General features: G+C 45.7%; 4 protein-coding genes across 4 annotated transcripts; 1 reads left to right on the top strand and 3 right to left on the bottom strand.

Annotated features, from left to right (window-relative positions):
* Window positions 1-412: 412 nt before the first annotated feature.
* Window positions 413-3,328, bottom strand: K441DRAFT_671174 (uncharacterized protein). Its single transcript, XM_067650393.1, has 4 exons — window positions 3,026-3,328; window positions 2,104-2,930; window positions 1,776-2,056; window positions 413-1,664 (listed from the first exon to the last, which is right to left on the bottom strand). Exons 1-4 carry the CDS (start codon window positions 3,233-3,235, stop codon window positions 790-792), a joined length of 2,193 nt encoding a protein of 730 aa, XP_067496683.1. The 5' UTR covers window positions 3,236-3,328; the 3' UTR covers window positions 413-789.
* A 2,967-nt stretch (window positions 3,329-6,295) lies between these two features.
* On the bottom strand, window positions 6,296-7,096 carry K441DRAFT_623496 (carbohydrate esterase family 3 protein). The gene is made up of 2 exons (XM_067646042.1): window positions 6,645-7,096; window positions 6,296-6,583 (listed from the first exon to the last, which is right to left on the bottom strand). Exons 1-2 carry the CDS (start codon window positions 7,077-7,079, stop codon window positions 6,341-6,343), a joined length of 678 nt encoding a protein of 225 aa, XP_067496682.1. The 5' UTR covers window positions 7,080-7,096; the 3' UTR covers window positions 6,296-6,340.
* A 2,148-nt stretch (window positions 7,097-9,244) lies between these two features.
* Window positions 9,245-10,647, top strand: K441DRAFT_374581 (uncharacterized protein). Its single transcript, XM_067641474.1, has one exon. The coding sequence runs from the start codon at window positions 9,331-9,333 to the stop codon at window positions 10,570-10,572; it is 1,242 nt and encodes a 413-aa protein (XP_067496681.1). The 5' UTR covers window positions 9,245-9,330; the 3' UTR covers window positions 10,573-10,647.
* A 6,451-nt stretch (window positions 10,648-17,098) lies between these two features.
* On the bottom strand, window positions 17,099-17,831 carry K441DRAFT_701451 (uncharacterized protein; the record flags this gene model as incomplete). The annotated part of the gene is made up of 3 exons (XM_067653341.1): window positions 17,773-17,831; window positions 17,497-17,708; window positions 17,099-17,430 (listed from the first exon to the last, which is right to left on the bottom strand). The coding sequence occupies exons 1-3, from the start codon at window positions 17,820-17,822 to the stop codon at window positions 17,099-17,101; spliced, it is 594 nt and encodes a 197-aa protein (XP_067496680.1). The 5' UTR covers window positions 17,823-17,831.
* Window positions 17,832-20,195: the final 2,364 nt, after the last annotated feature.

Raw genomic sequence — 20,195 nt, 5'->3', positions numbered from 1 at the left:
ACCTCCCGGGGATTCCGTTACAGTTTTCCTTATAAAAAAAGCTTATGCTTCCATACAAATCTCGCCAAAGTCCCTCAGACCAAGAAATCGATCAAATATCCGAAGGAGTTTAGCGCGCCAGCGCAATCGATTTCTTAGTATGAGTCCACTGAGGTAAGCGGTTGGTATAATCGTCATTTAGGTAGAAAACATACCTCTTTATACGCTTGGGTTAATTTTTTGTTTATGTTGGGGCGATAATAACTGGAGACTTATATTTTCCTTATTCACTGAAGTTACGGGCAAGTCGTAGCGCCCAAATCGACCTTCGTGATTCGCGCCTAAAGAACAAGCCCAGAGCGATTTTCGTGCGAAAGTATCCAACCACTCCTCACCAACCATTTCACCTACACACGAGCGTACGCAGTCTAAATGCGACGAATCAAATTCACCTAACACTCCTACCTACACTCCCGAATATATAACCTTTAACAAGACTAAATACGCCTCAAACACCACGCTGAAAAGCACACGGGTCCGTGTTTCAGGGTATGCCGCCAACGCCAGGAAATGCAGACCCCTTCCCACCCACCATAAAAACAGGAACCCCCTATCCCACGGCCATTCAGTCCTGATGCAAAAGCGTGAAATTCATAAGTCGTGTATACTCTCCCTGCGAAAAAATATGCCATACTATACCATCTGCCAAGATCACCAGTCTTGTATACTATCACATACCGAAATATCCCGAAGCCAATCTACCTTTCGGTGTGCTGAAGCCGCTCAAAATATTATTTCGTCTCGTGGAAGTTACGCGCCGAACTCGTTCCCAAACGTGCCGTACGCGTTCCAATCCGGCTGCACATCCAGCATCCAGCTCACCGGATCGAAGAACTCATAGCTGTTCGCGCTAGCCAGCCCATTCGCCATGGGGAGCGGCATGCTGAGGGACCCTAGATTTTGATAGAGCGCGTTAGTCATACCGGCCACGCTCTCCATAACCGCGCCGGGGGGCGGCGTCGAGTTGGAGCTGCTGTCCGGGTTAGTGGGGTTGTTGACGACGGTGGTGTCGAGGTGCTCCGCGGCGCCGTTGACCTGCGTCTCGCGCCAGCGCCACACGCTGTCGAAGACGACGCTCATGCTCATGCGACTGCGCACCATGAGGCGCAGCGGGTCCTGCAGCATGCCCTCGCTGCCGCGCCGCGGCGGCTGCGGCTGCGGTTGCGTCGCGAACATATTGGGTAGCGTCGACGAACCGATGCCGGGAGACTGCGATGTGCTGTGGAACTTGACGCTACCGCCGCCGCTGGCTTTCCAGAGTTGGGCGAGCACCTCGGCGAGGCGCACGGGGAGGTCGTTCGGCATGACGCTGGTCGAGCGGACCGCGTTGACGGTGCGCAGGAAGTAGCGGCGGCCCTCTTCGGTGGCGGGGAGTCGGGGTGCGAAGTCGGAGTTGAGGAGTTTTAGCAGCGTGAAACCCGCCGCTAGGATCATTTGCATGATGTAATTCGGAACATGAGGGAGACGGCCGGTTTCTTCAATGGCGAATGCACGATCTAAAAAGGCGGTCGCTGCGAAATACAGGTCAAGGAGGTCTGAGCGTCCGCTGGTGGGTGAGGTGGTGTCGAAGAAGGCGTAGAGGCGGAGGTGGAGGAGAACAGCACGGTAATTAAGGGCCTCCATTTCTTGAAGCGACGAAGTTAGTAGTGTAAATGAGTATGAGTTGTTGACGTCCTCCTTAATAACGAGGGTTTAAGGGTCCGCTCCCAAAATGTGGGGTATAGCCTGAGACTCACCAGTAGCACCCCCTTCAAACTGCCCTTGCTCTTCGTGGAGGCGGCCAGCCTCCAGATTCGCATATAATGTGCCCATACTACTATTGTAGAAAGGTTTATCGGGCTGATGAGTGCCATTGGAGGTGTAGAGTAACTTCGTGATCCGGCTCGCGGCCATTTCTTGGCGGAGTCGAGCAAAGAGCTCGGGGGGCATGCGTTTCATGTGCTGCTCATCGTCCGTCCTGAAGTCAAGCGTAGAATCATATAGTGTGGCCGCGGGCTGGCCATAGCCAGTAGAGACACTGTATAATCATTAGTGGGATGATATATGGGAGTAAGACAAACTCACGTCTGAGCAACGATGTTACAGACAGCCCACGTTCTGAGCCTATCGTCGATATCCTCGCGTCTCAGAAGGAGCTTCAACCGTGAGAAGTCCTGAGGATGGGTGGGCTGATGAAGGCCAATCTGCATGGCGATCTGCATCATGAGTCCACACAGCATGAAGGTTGGATCCGTAGAGGTCCGGCTTGTGGGTAGCGGCCATGTACAGAGAAGACAGAAGGCTTTTACTACGTAGTGATTCTGGGGTATCTTTGCCACTGTCTGCCATATTAGTTTGTTTAAGGGCTCCTTCAGTTTGTCTAGCAGAACGGGGTCTGGATGGAAATGGCGGGCAGCAATACTGATTATAGTCCAGAATAGGAGGCGCGAATCTTTACAGTAGTCCTCAGGTGGTTCTGTAGGGTCTAAAAAGGGTAGGAATGGATGGTATTTTTGGAAAAACTCCGTGAAGAGTTCATCGATACGATCAGGTGCGAGGATGACATTTTCTAATCCTTGAAATTTCATCGTATTGGGAGATCCGCTGCGCAAGTCAAGGAGCGAGGCAATGGCCTGATGGGATCCTAGATATTCTTCCTCCTCATGGAATCCGCCAGAGTATATACCGGTTTCTGAGGTTGCAAGCGGGGTGCTTAGTGTGGGTTGCGCAACTGCACCCTGTCGTTCGTATCGCTCCAGGCGCGCCCTCAGTTCTGCCATCTCCCTCTCCATCTCGGCATTCCGACTCCGTTTGCCAATGCGCTTGAAATTGGGCTCGATGACGCATGTGAGTTTGTGCTTGGAGCATCGTGAGCAGGCTTGAAAGGGGTCTTGTTGGACATTGCAACGGAGCTGTACGAAGAAGAGTCAGCGATGTATGGATGGACTGGAAGTGGTTTTGGACAGGTTGAATTGGCGTATGACAGAGGCCCTCGGGAATTAATTACCTTCTGTTGTCTGCACTCGTTGCATGCACGCTTAACGGCAGCTTGCCGTACTGCTTTGGCCGAGCGCGGTTCGTGGCTACCATTGTCATGGTCGTCGTCGCTGTCGTTCTGGCGCTTGAAGCCCTGCGAACGGGTACTAGCGGGGCTGTTCCCATAGGACAATCCTTGATGCCCAGCAGTCCCCGGAGTCGTCGGGGACATAGAGAGCATTTTGGGTGTCGTTGAAATCCCTTGCCTCAGACCGCTATCGGCGCGAGAAAGCCAATCTTGGTTGGTGGGGTGCGAGCAGGCTGCCGATTGACGGGCGGAAGGAGGGGGGGTTGGGTTAGGTAAAAGAAGAGCGAGGCAAGCAAGCGACAAGACGCGACGAAATGCGATAAAATCCGCCAACGCACACAAAGCTGCGAGCCTCGCTGAAATTCCATGTGATAGCTGTCTTCTGTCCTGGCGGCTCAAGAGAAGAAGCTATGTACTTCGACTCCTGCAGCGAAAAACCCCCAATTGCAATTGACCACAGAGTATGGATGCGACGGCACTCCGCACGGATGCGACTAGTCGCTAGAAAAGATAGCGATATTTATTCACAACTCCCCATTCATGAGTCACCTGCAGCCTCCCTCCATCCATCGATGGCGACCAGCGGTGTGGATATACTGTCAACACCCTATTCCCGAATCACTCTTCCTCTTCTGATGTCTGGATGTACCTCTCTGTTCCCGGCTTCGTGAACATTATCTCGAACTCTTCCATCCGAAGAGTCCAGGTTCTCTCGCGCGAAGATGGGATGCTGCTGCGATCGAAGCATGCATTCGATCTTGCCTTACATTGGAAATGCTTGCATATACGGCTTGAGAGATACTCTTGAGCATCCTTGCCACGTATCCCGGTGCCTGATGGACCTGCCTACGAATACATGCTGAGACTCCCAACAATATTGAATATCAAACTCCAGCGCCTTTAAGATGGCTTCAAGATGCACAAGCAAGGCGTATTTCCATAGTTTCGGTGTTGTCAATAAAATTCTGCCATTTGTCAAGTGACTGGCGATATGCCAAAGTTCAGAGCGGTGTGTATAGGCAGAGTTCCTTGGTTCAATCACAAAAGCCTCTTTGGTCTCTCCACATTTCTTCTAACACCCTTCATTAGAACATCCCCGGGGAAGGGATATAGACTAGCTCGCGCTTCTTCCACTATCACGATTGATTAGGTTGACAGCTGATATTGACAACGCCTACTATCAGAAGCCGGTTGATTTTCACTCCGTCACGGGGAAAGAAGGAGCTTCCAGCCGAGAAAACTCAAAATGACACCAAATCACATCATTTATCACGCTAACTATATCTACTCTTAATGAAGCATTGCAATACGAGCAATGCAGGATGTAACAACCAGACTTCCACTGAAGCTTTTCGATGAATCATTGCCTAACCTTCGACCAAGAATACCCTGAAGGACTAAATATCGCATTCAGAAAGGGGAGCTCCAACAGCTTTTTGTCAACGACTTCACCTTTATGCTCGTCTGGCTCAACAACATCCCAATTGACGCTCAAGAAACCACCGCGCAAGTGATCTGCTTTCGGCTTTTGCAGATGCAATGTCACACCGCTAGTGAGCAGCCCCTTGTCCTTCGCGAAAGGAGTGAAGGTGGGCCACCATACCACGGCCACCTTCTGCCTCAACTATACCCGGGTAGATCGAGAAGATGCGGAGGTTTGGATGTTCTTCACGGAGCGTTAGAAACTCTGCACCGCACATACTAATACTTGAAGTAACGCTCACCAAGATGGAGACATTCGCCCAATTCGAAGATGGTCAACTTGCTCGACAAGGACGAAGATATCCCTCGAGCAAGGAACGACGCACCAAGATTGACGATGCTGATGACACCGCCCTTCCGCCTATAGCCTTGATGAAGTAGTGGACCATGTTATCCCTTCGCACGTTGGTTTGCGTCCTACGGTATCGATAAGGGTCTGGCCAATAAGAGGCGCGTATTGGGCGCCCGTGTGTACAGCTGGGCACGATGTTCCTAGGCTTGGCGCTAAGTGTAGGACTCCAACGTGCGAAGGGATAGGTACCCTTCACGTGCGACTCCTGCTTTTGCGTCAACATAAGCCATTCTTACTATTGCGTAGTTACCATAAAATTAACCCCCCATTGGGCCGGCTCAACTTCGCCCGTCATCACCCCCTAATTCGTTGTCCCGTAGCATTAATGAGCACATCTAGCTTGCCGAATTCCGCGACCGCTTTCTCAAAGATAGACTCGACACCGGACTCGGGGGTGACATTGCTTGATACCACAAAGCTCGGAACTTTAAGAGCCTTTACCGTCTCCTCGAGTTTTCCTATATTACAACCGACCAGCACAATACCCTTGGCACCAGCCGTTGACCAGGCCGAAGCAATATTCTGGCGTTCAACTCCGATTAGCCGCGGGATTCGTATGGCTCGCAGGCAAATATATAGACACCAAACATACGTATCCAAGGCCGCCACCAGCTCCGGTAATAACGACAACCTTTCCAATCGCTCTCAGATTTGGGTTACTTCAATTGATGGTGTCATACGTCGCGGTGTATGCCCTTGGGGAGCTGGAAGGGTCTATGAAACATATCTGGGCCAACAGGAGTGTTTGTAAGCTTTTGCAGTGTGTGGGAATTGAACGAGCAACTTGATTGTAAATGTAGCCCCAAAGCGTCTATATATACACGAAGTGGGTAACAAAAGGATGATGACGATGATGCACAATTGCCGAGGTAGATAGTGCTTACAGTCGGCAATAGGTAATGGAAATAGGTAGTGAGACATAGGTAGTGAGACATACGATGTCAAGAGACGGGTGGTGAGTCATAAGGTAATGCGAGCCTCGGTAGTCGGTTACAGTGTTTGACATCTTGGCAGATATCTAGTAAAAGCCATGCGTCAAGTTGTCTATGAGCAGTGTAGATCTTTGAAACTACATTTAAAGATTTCCACTCGGCTTCGTTCAACGGAGGGTTTCCAATATCCGAGCGGGCATTTCCAATGCTTCGAAATCCTCGAAATGCTTGCTGACAATTGTTCCCTATCTTTCGCGCGCTGTCTAGGGCATCGAAGTGTGAAGATAAGATTATAGAGGCACTTTGAAAGGAGCGAACCGTCCGCTAGCGCATAAGCCACATAAGCCAGAGCCAATTAGCGCGTAAGCCACTTTAAGCTGCGCTGGATGTCCTTGGGCTTTTTGTACTTCCAAAACTCTATTTATGACCCAAAAGGAACGTTTGTAACTCCTCCATTTAATTTTTGCCCTTCTAATTGTATACCTAATTATGCTACCCCAGACTACCAATTGCCTGCAACATCGCCGTATACCACTTGGCCTCCATTTTATGATCGCCGCTATCATTGGGATGAATGCCATCATCCCTAAGGTCCGAGCTCAAAAACCCTGTATACTGATCGACAACCCAGATTGGCGAGACACTGGAGTTCTTTGATGCTGCCCATGCGGGAATACCTGCGTTCAGGTCTACAACAGCAGAATCGTTCGCTGGTAGAGGAATGATCTGAGCAACCTGCAATCGGAGGCGAAAGCTACGATTAGAGATCAAGGAGAGAGTTATGAGAGAGCCATACAATAATCTTCATATCCGCATTACTCGCCCTCATCTGGTCAATCAGCGTGCTATACGCCGCCAAAATAGCTTTCGTCCCATACCCTTCCCGAATATCATTCGTGCCAAGATGCATTGTAATAATCTTTGCCGGACTAGACTCCAGCCACCCAGGCAACAATCCTTTATCAGCAATGTCGATTGCTAGATAGCCAGAGTGGCCTTCATGATCGCGGTCGTAGTTTATTGCAGGGCTTCCGCATTGAGTGCTAGATGAAAGGCTACCGACAAAGTCGATATTTGTGTAGTTGGTGGATTGGAGATGCTGCCAGAGGTAGGCGCGCCAGCAGGTGGCTTGGACTATTGAAGCACCGAAAGGCATGTAGCGGATTGATGCTTCTGCGAGGGCTGAGGTAAATAAGATAGCGGAAATGGCGTAAATGCTTATTAGAACCATTTTTGCGAGGAAGAGAGGAAGCGATTATTTGGCGGACTGAAATGTGCAGTAACAAAGGCTGCGACACCATTAATGTATTTCGAGAGATTTTATTTCCCTTTAAATACGAGGTTAAACGTGAAGTAGTCTCATCTCGTCCAGTAAATTGTTCATTTGGATATTAGTCTTTGGAGCAGCTGCTCAAGACCAACGTATTATCTGGATTGTAGTGTTGGGTGTCAGGGGACAAGCCCAAATACACCTCCTGTAGATCAATATTGACCAATATATTGGATCCCCGTGCTCAAAAGCTAATGCTGAGTGGATTTTGCTGATTTATATTTAAGTAAGTTGTGTACATTATGTATACCAGTTCGCCTTCGAGCAGCCCTACAGAACTAAGCTTCGATTGATCTACGTATTCAACCTTAGATGTAGGGATAAGTTTGAATTGAAGAAACCGGTTCAATCCTTGAACTGTAAGTCAACAAGCCATCAAGTTAGTGACAAGAATTTAGGGCGTGTTCGGTTGCAATCTGGAGCTTTTTCAATCTGACATTGATCCGTGCTTTCGTCCTGCAGAAAAGGACGCGTTTGTCCGAATCCGTACACGTGTTTGTGGCTTATACATAAGGCTCCAGATTAAACTGAATCTAAAATCCGGAACTTAGACCATATTCAACTAACACTAAGACCTTTAGTTTAGAAGCTATACGGTAAAAGTTGCTAACTTTTAGCATTCTTTTGGCGTGCAATTCTGGCGTTCTTCGAGCGATAAGAGGGGCATTAAATTTTTGAGGCTGTGCAGGCAAAATCACTGAATCAACGGATTCTAAACTGAATCTGAGACCTCCAGATTGCAACTGAACGCACCCTTAGTCTATACGGTGCCATAGGATCCTTGTCGGCCAGAATGTAGATCGCAATCGTCTATTTGATTACGATCGTCAGGGGTCCCTTGACACCATGTTACCTGTTGCCGACAACTCGTCAAATTGTGGATTTTATTGTTGGCCTATTGGCAGCGCCAATTAGGACAATATATAGCTTCAAATTCCGGTCGACAATTTGTGAAATGCTCAAGCCATTTGTACAAATCCCTTGGTGCTTTGTCAATTGACTGAATTGATATCAAATTTCACGATTTGATCAAATGAAACCTCTAATTGATAGGATCCGGGGAGACAATCTTATAAGCTATAGTTCTTTTTTGGAGTCGTGCAGGTCGCTGATTGAGCTTATCGGCGTTGATTCGGACGCCCTAACCCGTCCAAATTGTTGGACAAACTCGGAAGAAACGTTTCAAAGTCGGACTATACCGTGGTTGCTGGGGGACAAACGAGGGGGATAACGGAGGTTAGCTTACCTTGCGATCGTGGTGGCGAATATCACGAACCACTGCACCGCGGACGTCGCTCGGGTTCGATTTTCGAAATTGATAAAATAACCTAATATATAACCATTCAGTTTGCACTACCTGCACTAAAATCGACGCTGCCGAGCCTCATGAAGATGCCTCAGCAGGCTTCACAATTGTACCGTGATCGTGTTTAAATTCTACGTCCCTAATACATTCACTAAGCCCAGAACTAGCTAGTAGAATTGACAAAATCCACCTAGCTTTGCCAAGCTCTATCAATTCTATCAACCCAGAGGCCTTATTTTATAAAATCGTGAGATTCGACATCAATTTAGTTGGCTTGATACAATACCAAGTTATTTGACAAGTGGCTTGAGGATTTTATAAAATCCGCAATTTGACAAACATATCCCATGCGCCGTCAAGGTGCTCCTTTGATAAAGTAAATCGTTAGTGAAACTGCAGCCAAGGGAACGGGCTTAGCCGAATCAGCGGGGAAGGAAGACCCTATTAGGCTTAACTCTAGTTTAACATTATGAAAAGACATAGGGTATAGAATAGGTAGGAATTTCGGCGCTAGTGAAATACCACTATCGTTTTTTTACTTATTCGATGAAGCGGAACTAGGCCTCGCCGCCCAATTTCTAGCATTAAGGTCCTTCGCGGGCCGATCCGGGTTGAAGACATTGTCACATGGGGTGCTGCCGGAGTGGCACTCATACCTTAAAATCCTCCGCTAGTAGTTCCAAGTCACAGCAGCCTCCTCTTTCAAAGTCCCACAAGGCTTTATCCAAAATAAGCTCTCCGATCACTCGTTCTCATCCTCTTCACTGAAACAACTGGAGGCGCTGGCTTTGATGTTACCACTCCTCCATCCATCACACGTCTCTAGACCAACTTGAATAACACACAATGGACTCCCAAATCTACCCACTCCCAGCAGGGCTCCACGTCATCCCCACTCACCTCCTCGACCTGCGCCCGGATTCTGAAGTCGATCACGATCTCCTTCACCCCAAGCCCATCTCAGATGAGAAGAACATCTGGTTCTTCTGGCACACCGGCTACACGCACATGCACCCATACACACAGCGCAACACCCGCGCCTGGCACCGACGATTCTCCAAGCAAGGCTGGACGATCCGCGTCCTCGACCGCCTGCCCTCCTCGCCCCTCAACGTCGCGAACTTCCTCGACATCTCCAACCCAGGCACCTTCCCCCGTGCCTTCATCGATGGCAACATCGGCGGCGACTACGCGCCCCAGCACACGTCGGACCTCGTCAGGTGGCCGCTCCTGCTTAAGTACGGCGGTGTGTACGCGGACGTAGGGATGATCCAGATCGGCGACTTGGACCGCCTGTGGCGCGAGACGGTCGGCAATCCTGCCTCGCGTTTCAAAGTCCTCTCGTACAACGCCGGCAGCGTCGAGGAGCGCAGTCTGACGAATTACTTCCTTGCGTCTGGCCGGAATAATCCGCTCTTTGCGCGGTCTCACCAGCTTTTGCTGCAGTTGTGGGCCGCGGATGGCGGCAAGGTCAGTACCGAGGGAATGCATGCTAGTCCGTTGTTGAGGGGGGTTCCACTAATGGGGGGGTCGTTCACGATTGAGGAGGAGGGGAGGAAGACTGGGGCGGAGGAAGTGAGTAGGATGTTAACGGATTATATCATTCAGGCACAAGTGATGACGATGGTCATGGGACTTGTCGACGAAGAGGACGGCTGGAACGGACCAGAGTACGTCGCTGAGCACGTGTACGCCATCGATTATATGGTGGGTTCGCAGCTCATTAATGAAATTACTGAGTGGGACGGGCAGAAGGCGTTCAATCTCATGTCGCTTTCGCTTCCGAAAGAAAGTGAGGTGGAGAGCGCGGAGCAGAGGCAGGCAAGGGAGATCGTCGAGGCGTGTCTGCGGAAGAGTTTTGGGTTTAAGCTGGCTCATGGGCTGATTTTGAGGGTATTAGGGGACACACTGGGGTCGTTGTGGAGGAAGCACGAGGGCTCGGATAATGTGCCGGGGACGTATGCGCATTGGTTGAGGCATGGGACTGTGTACTGGAATCAAGATGAGATTCCGCCTACATTGGAATTCAAGGTGATCGAGCCGTTTAAGAAGGGCCCGTTGTTAGAAGAGAAATGGATCAAGGAGTGATGTTTGTTCCTCGGCAAAAGGAGGAGTCCAATCGTCTGGAAACCCCGAATGATAATCCAGATTCTCGGTCCCCGTCCTCGCAAGGCAAGTTGTATGACTGAGATGTAGAGACGAGCTAATATTAAGCTGTTGAGCTCACACATACCAAATCTAACGGTTCGAGAACGAAGTCCTAGAGCTTGTGAGCACGAATCTGAGGTGGGCGTGCGTGTTACTCACGGCTCTGCGGCTATATATAGTCACAACAACGTGAAGCCCAGCATGTTGATATCCCAAACACGCTCGGGATATCGAGAAAGTTGAGACTGGGCAGCTTACAGCTCCACGCTCCAAGATATGTCGCATTTGAATCACCAGAGTTCCGCGTCGAGCCATCTAGCTCATAGAGCGCCCACACCAGCGCCCTCTACCAGGCTCTAAGTACTAGCGTCTCGGCATTAGGGTATAAATACAGGTCTATTATCCCCCCCCTTCTCCTCTTCTCTTTACAAATGTCTTGTCGATCGTGGAGGCTCCCCTCACTGTCCCAGGAAGCTCTTGCTCATCCGAGAGGCTTATTCACAACTTTTGCTGGCAGTACCCGCAAGGGTGATAACTTCTTTTCGTTATCGTCTTCGCCTTGCGCGAGGCTTCGAGGAAGAAACTCGGATGTTTACAGGGGGTGTGAGAAGATAGGCGTAGTTGTGGCGGTATGATGCTGTGAGGGAGGATATGCTGTCGCTCGGATTGTTCGTGAATAGATATAGAATGGAAGTACGAGTAGCGATATATAGTAGTTACATCAGTGAACGGTGATGTAGATACACGTCTGGCAGCAGTGCTCACGACTGTATCCCGTTCTGCCTATCGCCGACGGTGGTAGGTATAGTAACGTGAAACGGAGCGCAACGCGCATCTAGAGCTCCCCGAGGCAGCGGAGCGAGATTGGGCCGCCAAACTGAGTTGAAACTCACAGCAGGTAAGCTCCATATCAGCATAGTGAATATTGTTGTTGACATCAGGCGGAAAACAACGGAGATGATACGACACAAAGCCAACACCGTGGGCCCTTAGGCGCCACGAGACGAAAATGGCCAGGGGCGGTTACACAGGTCGCAACCGTAGAAAAGTTCGTCGACTCAAATTCATCACTGACATAAAAACTAATAGACCGATAGGGCCATAGTTTTCATCATCACTTAGGTATATCTCAGTAAAGCCGCCAGAGCCAGACTCGCAGTCTCTCCAAGACCTGATACAGACCCAACGAACTCGAGGACGGGAGCGATGATGAGGAAAGAAATATCTGGGGAGTCGCTGAATACAGATGAGCCTTTGGGCTGAACTGAACCCAAGCGATAGATCAAGAAGACGAATTTGCCGCGCCGAATACTAGAATGGGCGGAAGAAAAAGGGAAGCAGGGCGAAATATATGGCTGCTACCAGCTGAGCGGAATTAGAGATGAGAATTTTGATTTTCAGGCCTCACGGAGATTTGCGCAGGCCTGCAGGAGATCGGATCCCAATCGCTCTAGAAGGCCACCGAAGTAGAGGCTTCGTAAAAATTATAATGAGCATCAGAACGGCGACCCTAACCTTAAATAATAATATCGAGATTAGATCTGTTGAGCTTCTGAGTCTAAGGACACAGAACCTGAATCTGACCATCAGAAGGTTCGTAATATGGCCAAAGTAATATAGTTGGCGTTCTTTGCGAAGCTTTGCTGATATATTTGGATACAGTGCACGAAGGATTGCGTTAATACACGTATCGTTTAACTCCGTATTATTGGCTATAAAATACCTAATATTACCTGCGATCCCATAGTCGCGAAATAGATCTATAAGGACCAGGGTTGTAAACAATCAGCCACAATCAGCCACAATCGGATTATTGTAATTGCGAGATTCTGATTAACGATCACAATCTAATTGACAATCATAGCACGTGATAGCAGATTCCTTGGCACCCCGTATAATTAATCCTATTAAAGAGATATTTCTACCCCTAGAACCTTTACCGTATAAAGAAATAAAGGTAAACTAGACTCTAAATAACCCCGCTTAAAATCCCACTTTTATACCAGTTTTTTAAATATTCTATTCTCTTAAGGCTGTTTATTCCTATCTTCATTCTTTCCTAGCTTATTATATAACGGCCGCCTAAAAAAACTCTCTCTAGATTATCGCTTATAGCTAAAATAGAGAGGATATTTATAGCAAGAATTAAAAGCCTTGGCCATCGTTTTCTTTGCGGCTCCTAAGTCCACTAATAAAGAGCTAGGCCCTATATTTCGTACGGAGCTTTAGAGCAGTAATCCTTATATTTATTAAGGCTTTACGGTTAAACAATCCTTTCTTTAAGGTTGTTTACAATAAGATTAAACTCATCTAGCTCCTTTTCCTTTATCTGGTACTGTAAAGGCCTCTTGTATAATATAGTATAAAGGGGATATAAATCTCGGAATTGCTCCTAGAACTGCTTTAACTTTTAAAGCGCAGGTTTCTACTACTCCTTTTTCTATATCTCTTTAATGTATTTCGTATAACGCTAAGGCTAAAGAATTAGTGCTATAGCGTAGAGAGAAGAGCTGTCTGTTTTAGTATAGTATTTATTAAACTTTTTCTAAGCTCGTTTAATACAATGCTTTAGGTCTTAGTTTAATCTAATACCTACTAATGCCTGTTATATCTCTATATGTTTAATAAGGACGTCCATTATAAAGAGAACTTCACTAAGGCTTAAGCTGTGCCCTTAAAGTTTTATAGTTACGCTATAGAAAGGCCTAAGGAAGTTCTTAATTATACAAAGGAGGGACCAGTTAGCTAGGTTAAGAGAGTCTTTATAAAGTATATCTATATTAGCCTTTATATACTAGTTAACTCCAGACTTATACTAGATTGCAGTCTCTAGTATTTACCACTAGCTATTCTATCTCGTATAATTATTAAGAGGAATCCTTTATCCAATAATTAACTTAAACTGCTTTATATAATTACTTAAGGAGCGGGAGTAAATAATAATGTTATATAACCGCCCAAGCGCCCCTATTACGCGGAATATATCCCTTTTATTCTCTTACGCGGCCTTATTATATATTATCTCTAGCTTTATACTCCCCTTTTTAAAGAGCCTTTTATACGCCTTAATCTTTCCCTCCTAAGTAGCACTAAAGAGAAAAGCATTAACCGTAAGGTTAATAACATGTCCTTAGTATTAAATTTATTAGTAGATAGGATTCTATTAAATATCTTTATTCTCTAGTAGGAAATTAGATATCGTACAATACAGCGTATTATTTGTTAAAGAATTATTACTAATAATAGCCCTAATCTTTTATACGATACCATAATCCAGTAGCACTAAAAGAAGGGTATTTTACTATTCTTCTCTACTATAGTTTATAATTGGCCGTAAAGTAAAAAGAGCCCGCGCTCTTTACTTTTAAGTATTAATAAAATGGGAGCAAATAGTAAGGAGAGAGTAGTTATTTAGAGAGGTTTAGACATTAATAGAGAGATAAATATTTAAAATCGCTAACTGAAGTTTTTTTTATATAACATCCTTTTAAGAATTAAATAACTGTTTAATCTTCTGGCTGATATCTCTATAAGCTGCTATAAAGCTCTAGGACTTCTAATTTAAAGCCTAATAGAAAGTATGGAATTCTGGCCATTTAACCGTATTAAATGGAAGGTTTCGTACAATAATTAAATTAATAAGGGCTTAATTAATGACTTCGCGATTAAGAGAGGACCTTAAAATAATAGATTTAAACTCCAATAGATCGCTTTTAGATCCAGCCTACCCCCAAAGATCCTTAAGTATAGCATTTGCTTTAGTCTTCGTACAACTTATTCTTAAGAGGCTAATATTAATTAAGTAATTTCATTTAAGATACCTCTGGAAATTCGTAGTAACTATTATACTATACTTGCAGTCTGTAGACTTGCAGTAATAGATTTTTTTCCCGTTTTTATCTTGCGCTGGCTTATATTTATATGGTTCTCGGGTATATAAAAGGATTAGGCTTTAATATTTCCCCTTATTCTAAGAAGAAAGCTTAATTAATTAAAGAGTATTCGTAATCTGGGATAAATCTGCTTCAGAGCTCATTTTTTCATACGATATAAAAGGAGAGCTTTAGCTTATAATTATTAATGTGGGAATGCCAAGCCGCTAATCTGATATTTGGAATCGGATTACAATCGGATTGCGAACCGACAATCCAATCACAATCCAATCGATAATCATATCTGATTGCAATCAGTTTGATCGTTTACAACCCTGATAAGGACGCCCGCCATATTCTCACCAGTATGCTTACCTATAATTTTACAAAGCCCGAGAATAACGTGGCGACGCCTACCGTCTTTGTTAACAAAATGGCCCACTACCCCAATAATTGTGTGCGCATTTGGTGACATCCATAAGTTAAGGGTATGTTCGGTTGCAAATCGGCTCCATCTCATAACTGTTCAATCCGTGCGCCTTTTAGTGTCGCCCGTTCTGTAATTAGTGGCGGCTACCGCCGTGGCTCGTTTAAATCTGTAATAAAGGCGATTGTTCGGTGGCTCCAGACGAGGTCCCAGATTTGACTTCGTACAATGCATGATTAATGTCGGTGAGCGATTCGAGTGGGCCCCTCTTTACCACTAGGCCTCTATCACGACTCCCTACTTTAGTGTAATAACGGAGCTTCCTCCTTGGCCAACGCCCTCTCTGCGATTAACGCTTTCTACACCTTTGCCCACCTCCCGCAGGAGCCGCAGTAGAGCTACAGCAATGCCTGCGACGCCTGCGACGCCCTAAAATAAGCTTATCGCGATCACGAAGGTTAGGATAATAATATTATATAAGGCATGTAAATGCGACAGCAGTATCGCGATCGGGTTATGTGGAGTTGCTATATTACAAGAAGTCGTGCATACAAGAGCTCCAGATTGTAACGGAATATGGAACGGGAGCTCGAAGGCTACATATTGAAACGGTGCTAAGAACCTCATTTCAACTACCGTATATAGTATAGCTTGCAAATTTGACGCGCTTACCGATATGGAGGAGCTCCATATTCAAACGGTGTCAGATCTACCGAACAACACCCTCATTTTCACATTTGAGCTCCGGTTCCGTTACAATATGGAGCCTCCATATTCGTAACGGAGGTGCAACCGAACAACCCCTAAAGGAAATCGATATCATACTACGGGCGCTCTTAAGCTCTTTCCTTAATAACTCCTTCCGCTGTTTAGATGATTGTATAACCTATCCGCGAATTATCTTTCCTACTTATAGAAGAAACTTTTGGAGCCTAGGGTAGAGATAAAACAAAAGCTGTTGGAAGTAGGCGTTTTTAAATTAAAGGAAGGCAATATAGCAGCAAGCAATCTATCAAATTAGGAGAGCCTTAAAGCCTTTAAAGTTGCGATTTAGATCGAGCGATCTAGCCTCTGGGTACTGCTTAATTATCAGCTAATCTGGCTCTTTCTTCTCGGAGAGAACCTCGCCCGTTACTTTATCCAATTAGTAATCTTTTATAAGGTGATCTATGACTGTTAATCTTCCTAACGACACCACGCAGAGCTCTTGCTTATGCTTCGATTGCTTGCAAATATGGCGGTAAAAGAACGTTCGCTGATCCGTGGAGGATTTCAACTGGATATTCTTACCCCACTTCCAAATGTATAAGGATCTTTGCTTGGTGTGCTTTGGAGCTTTAGTAAGAGCTTTATACCAAATATATTGCTTTCTATAAAGCTTAAACTCATTAAACGCTTTTGACTCATCAGCTTTTAGGTTAAAGCTCTTAGGCGTAAGAATCACGTCGTTGGACGCAGGGGGCGATTAAGTTAACAAATATCGATCTATGGTGGCAGTAAGAAAGAAGATAAGGATAAATTAATTAAAGCGACGACGACGACGACGACGACGACGATGACGACAGGGGCAGGAGGAACTACAATTGTATATAGCTCGTACACCCAATTAAAATCGGATCTTATTGTTGACGTCGCTGATTGGCTCTATCCTTATGTGACACCTACCGAATTGGGTTAGAGAATTGGAGCTCTAAGAGCTCCGCAGCTTTAAATCCACTCCATCCATCCAACCAGATTGACAGGATCCACTCTAATCCAAAGACGGCTCCGCCACGGAGCTCCAGAATTAACCCAGTCCAAGAAGATCACTGACACCACCTCGATTAGCTATCTAAACAAGCACCTCCGCGCCTGCAATTTCTCTCTAAAAAAAAGCTACTAAAATGCCTTCTTCACCACTAAGGATATGATCGTATTACGCGTATATAATTAGGCGAGAACTACTTACTATACGACTGCCAAAACGCCTACGTACGTTAGCTGTCAACTGTAGAGATTGGGACTGTCCTACTAGTAGTACGGCCCATTGGACGCGCTGTTTGCATGTGAATTCCATTAGACTAACGAGCACCCGCGTACGGTAGGTCGCATTGACGAAAATGAAATTTCGATCTACATTATCCCCGAAAGTGGGACATGGCACGGATAGAGCTAGAATAAAACCTGCTTAGGGTCTTTGAACCTCAATTCTGAGCTGACCCCAGTTAACCAAACTGTTTGGGTCGTCCAAGAAAGTGGTGTAATAGTCGCCAGAAACAAGCTTCCAGTCGGTATTGACGTCTTGAAGAGGTGCGTGAGGGTTGTCCTTCTTAGAACCAACCACTTTATAGCGAGTATTAGTGAAGCCGAAGTTTTCAACTTCGACATACATATTACACATCGGACAATTCGCGTCTCTATCGTTCCTGAAGATGTCAAAGACTCCGCCATTGCGATAACCCCACTTGACAAGAATATAGCCTTGGTTGTAAGCAGGGCAAGAACCGTTCCGGCAGTGGGCTTTGAAAAAAGTTAGCAAAGTGAATAGCACTATTTTAAAGCAGAACTCTGAAAATTTTTATTTACCTTCTAAACTTAGGCCCTCTACTGCGATCCTCCACGCGGGAGCATTTGCGTTCCACTGCCTTTCTTGGATATTCTTGTCGACGGAAGGGTCAGGTCCACGCCATCCGCCACGTGGACCACCAGAAAATCCACGTGGACCAGACAACCCGGAAACATTCACGAAAGCCTCACAGAGGCTAAAGTTTCTACTTTCGTCATCCGTCTGAGTCCAACTGTTTACGACGTTAGACGTGCTTAAACAACAGATGTTGGCCATAGTAGACCAGGGGAGCTTGCTCTCTTGAAATAAATCCTCCTCCATAGTAGAGTGATGACCCATAAGCCATGATTTAGTGTACAGCTAGGGAGTGGCGATGGCAGCAGGATGCGTGAAGTTCGAAAGGAGAGGAATATGGAGAATGATGAGGGGCGTGTATGTGCGATTACTGCCCCATATACTCAAAAGTAGATTCTCTGGATCAGGGAGAGAGGTGCTGTGTGAGTGTTGTGTCTTAGTTCCTCGTTTTCCTGGGCCGTTCTAAAGTATATTTCGTAAAAGCCGCAGTCTTTCGAGTTACGTTCCGTTTTCTTTCAAATGCGGGAGCCTTGGAGGTTGAGAGGATCCTAGCGCGTTGCATCCCCCCTCCTTACTAGAGCCTTGCGCTTTGGCGGGGTGAACTTGAACCACTTGTTAGAGATGTATTGGCTCATGAAGTTGCCCAAAGCCACCTGCCCAACAAAACCAATATCAACTCCACGTGGTAATTTTGGTTGGTTCTTAGGACTATTCCTGTGGAGACACGTTATCTATCTCAGGGTGTTGAGACCCGCTCTCTCTGCAGCTTATTCTACATCTGCAGCTTTGCTGGATACATGTATTTGATAACTCACTTATCACAAATCTGACTGGAGCTGGCGGTGCATGCGTATGCAGCTCTTCCAAATCCTTTGGCTAGGAAAGGATAAATTCAACAAAGAGAAGCAACAAATCACATACTGCTATATCGCGAAGAGGCACCCCCGGGCTGAGCCAAACGCCAAGATGCTCCTTCCTCAAAATTCTTCTCAAAACGATAGATTCGCCACATAGTTGTGAATAGACACGCCTTTTTAAGTCCGGGAAAACAAAGAACAAAGCATTTTGTGGTTGAGGATTAATTAAAATGGCTTAATCAGTTACGCCGGCGACCAAGCCGTGAGTATATCTCTCATCTTGATCTTAGGATAGACTGGTATCTCTTAGCTTCTTTGCTGGTTTATGTGCATATGTGCAGGCGAAGCAACCGAACATACTATCTTCTCTTTTCTTTTTCTCCATCCTATTAATCCGTCATCCGCAGGATCCGTCTCGGGAGCAAATGTCCTAATTTCGGTGCCAAGACTACTCAGGCAAATCATCCTAACCCCACTATGTCGCCTCATTGTATCTATTACATATCGGGGGGGCTGATTTGGCGCGGTTACGACCCGGGTTAATACGAGGTTAGGGCCACCCCTGCTGATAACGCGCCCGAACCCCGCACGAGGTCGCGCAGCGACCGCCCCCGAGTACCTTCGCACGCGATTTTGGGCGAAAAGGTACATAATTTAAGTTTGATCGGTACTTCTTCTCGGATGGTAACCGTCCCGTCCAGGCGCGGACGGTCGGGGCGCCAATCCCAAAATGGCTTAGTATACGCGAGGTCTTGGCGCCCAAGATAACTTCACTCTCAATTAACCACGTCGAGCTTTAATACCCTATTGCTTAATTAATAAGCGAATATCCTGTAAGCTAGAGCTTTATACTAGCTATATACGTTATATACTAACTTATATACTAGATTTTTAATCTAACAGCTCTTATAGAGCATCCAACATACTTTCTAAGTGTTACGGCACTGACGCGCGTAACCTGGATAAGGCCTAGTCAGGGGGGTTCGCTTACGTCTTGGCTCCATGTATATAGACGTGTCCTTTCCACGACCTTCTTCTGCTCCTCATCTTGATATCCGGGTCAATAGACTACCAATTGTACAGGCTTGCATACGTTCTACGGCGCTCGTGCCTCGATTGACTGAGTCGCTGTGACACTAAGTAAGTGATTTTTTAAGTCATATAATTTTTATGTATTTTTTAAAAAAAAAGGCCTCTAGAATAATATTTTTAAATTTATAAAGATCTATTTTTTCTTTTCTCGGTTTTATATTATACCGCTTATTAGTTTCTTAGTTATTTTAATATATTAGCTTTAAATTAACGATTTAAATTTTTAAAATTTTTTAGGAAATTAATTTCTCGGTTATTCTAACATATTAGCTTTAAATTAACGTTTTAAAATTTTAAAACCTTTTAGGAAATTTTTTCTCGGTTTTCTACCTTAGCGATTACTTAATTATTAGATTTTCTAACATCCTAAGCTTCCTTTCTTACTAGGAAGAATTATTTAATATATAGCCTATTACTTTATTTACTAATATTTTTTCTTATTTTTTCTAAGAATTATTTTAAATTTTGGGTATTAGATCTACTAATACTACTATAATTGCTGCTGCTAAAAAGGCGGCATATAATAAAAGATAGTTATTAGGAAAGCCCTTAAAGGTATATTTTTTTCTTAGTGGCTCTAAGAATATGCTAATTCTATTTAGGAGCAATAAGATAAAGACCTTAAGGAGAAATTAAGGTGAGAAAGATTATATTTTTTTTTGTTTTTTTTTTTAATATTTTAGGGCTGGCTTCTA

This window comes from Cenococcum geophilum, assembly GCF_001692895.1.
Source record: "Cenococcum geophilum 1.58 unplaced genomic scaffold K441scaffold_91, whole genome shotgun sequence".
Classification (NCBI taxonomy): Eukaryota; Fungi; Ascomycota; class Dothideomycetes; order Gloniales; family Gloniaceae; genus Cenococcum; species Cenococcum geophilum.
The sequence above is the reverse complement of the archived record's forward strand: the minus strand, read 5'-3'. Positions and strand labels throughout refer to the sequence as shown.

Excerpts from the sequence above, each read along its gene's own strand:
- K441DRAFT_671174 (XM_067650393.1), bottom strand. The coding sequence starts at position 3,235 with ATGCTCTCTATGTCCCCGACGACTCCGGGGACTGCTGGGCATCAAGGA. Across the intron at positions 2,931-3,025 it reads ACGAGTGCAGACAACAGAAG|CTCCGTTGCAATGTCCAACA; the intron begins GTAATTAATTCC and ends TTCTTCGTACAG. Across the intron at positions 2,057-2,103 it reads TGTAACATCGTTGCTCAGAC|TGTCTCTACTGGCTATGGCC; the intron begins GTGAGTTTGTCT and ends ATGATTATACAG.
- K441DRAFT_623496 (XM_067646042.1), bottom strand. The coding sequence starts at position 7,079 with ATGGTTCTAATAAGCATTTACGCCATTTCCGCTATCTTATTTACCTCA. Across the intron at positions 6,584-6,644 it reads ATGCGGATATGAAGATTATT|GTTGCTCAGATCATTCCTCT; the intron begins GTATGGCTCTCT and ends CTCCGATTGCAG.
- K441DRAFT_374581 (XM_067641474.1), top strand. The coding sequence starts at position 9,331 with ATGGACTCCCAAATCTACCCACTCCCAGCAGGGCTCCACGTCATCCCC.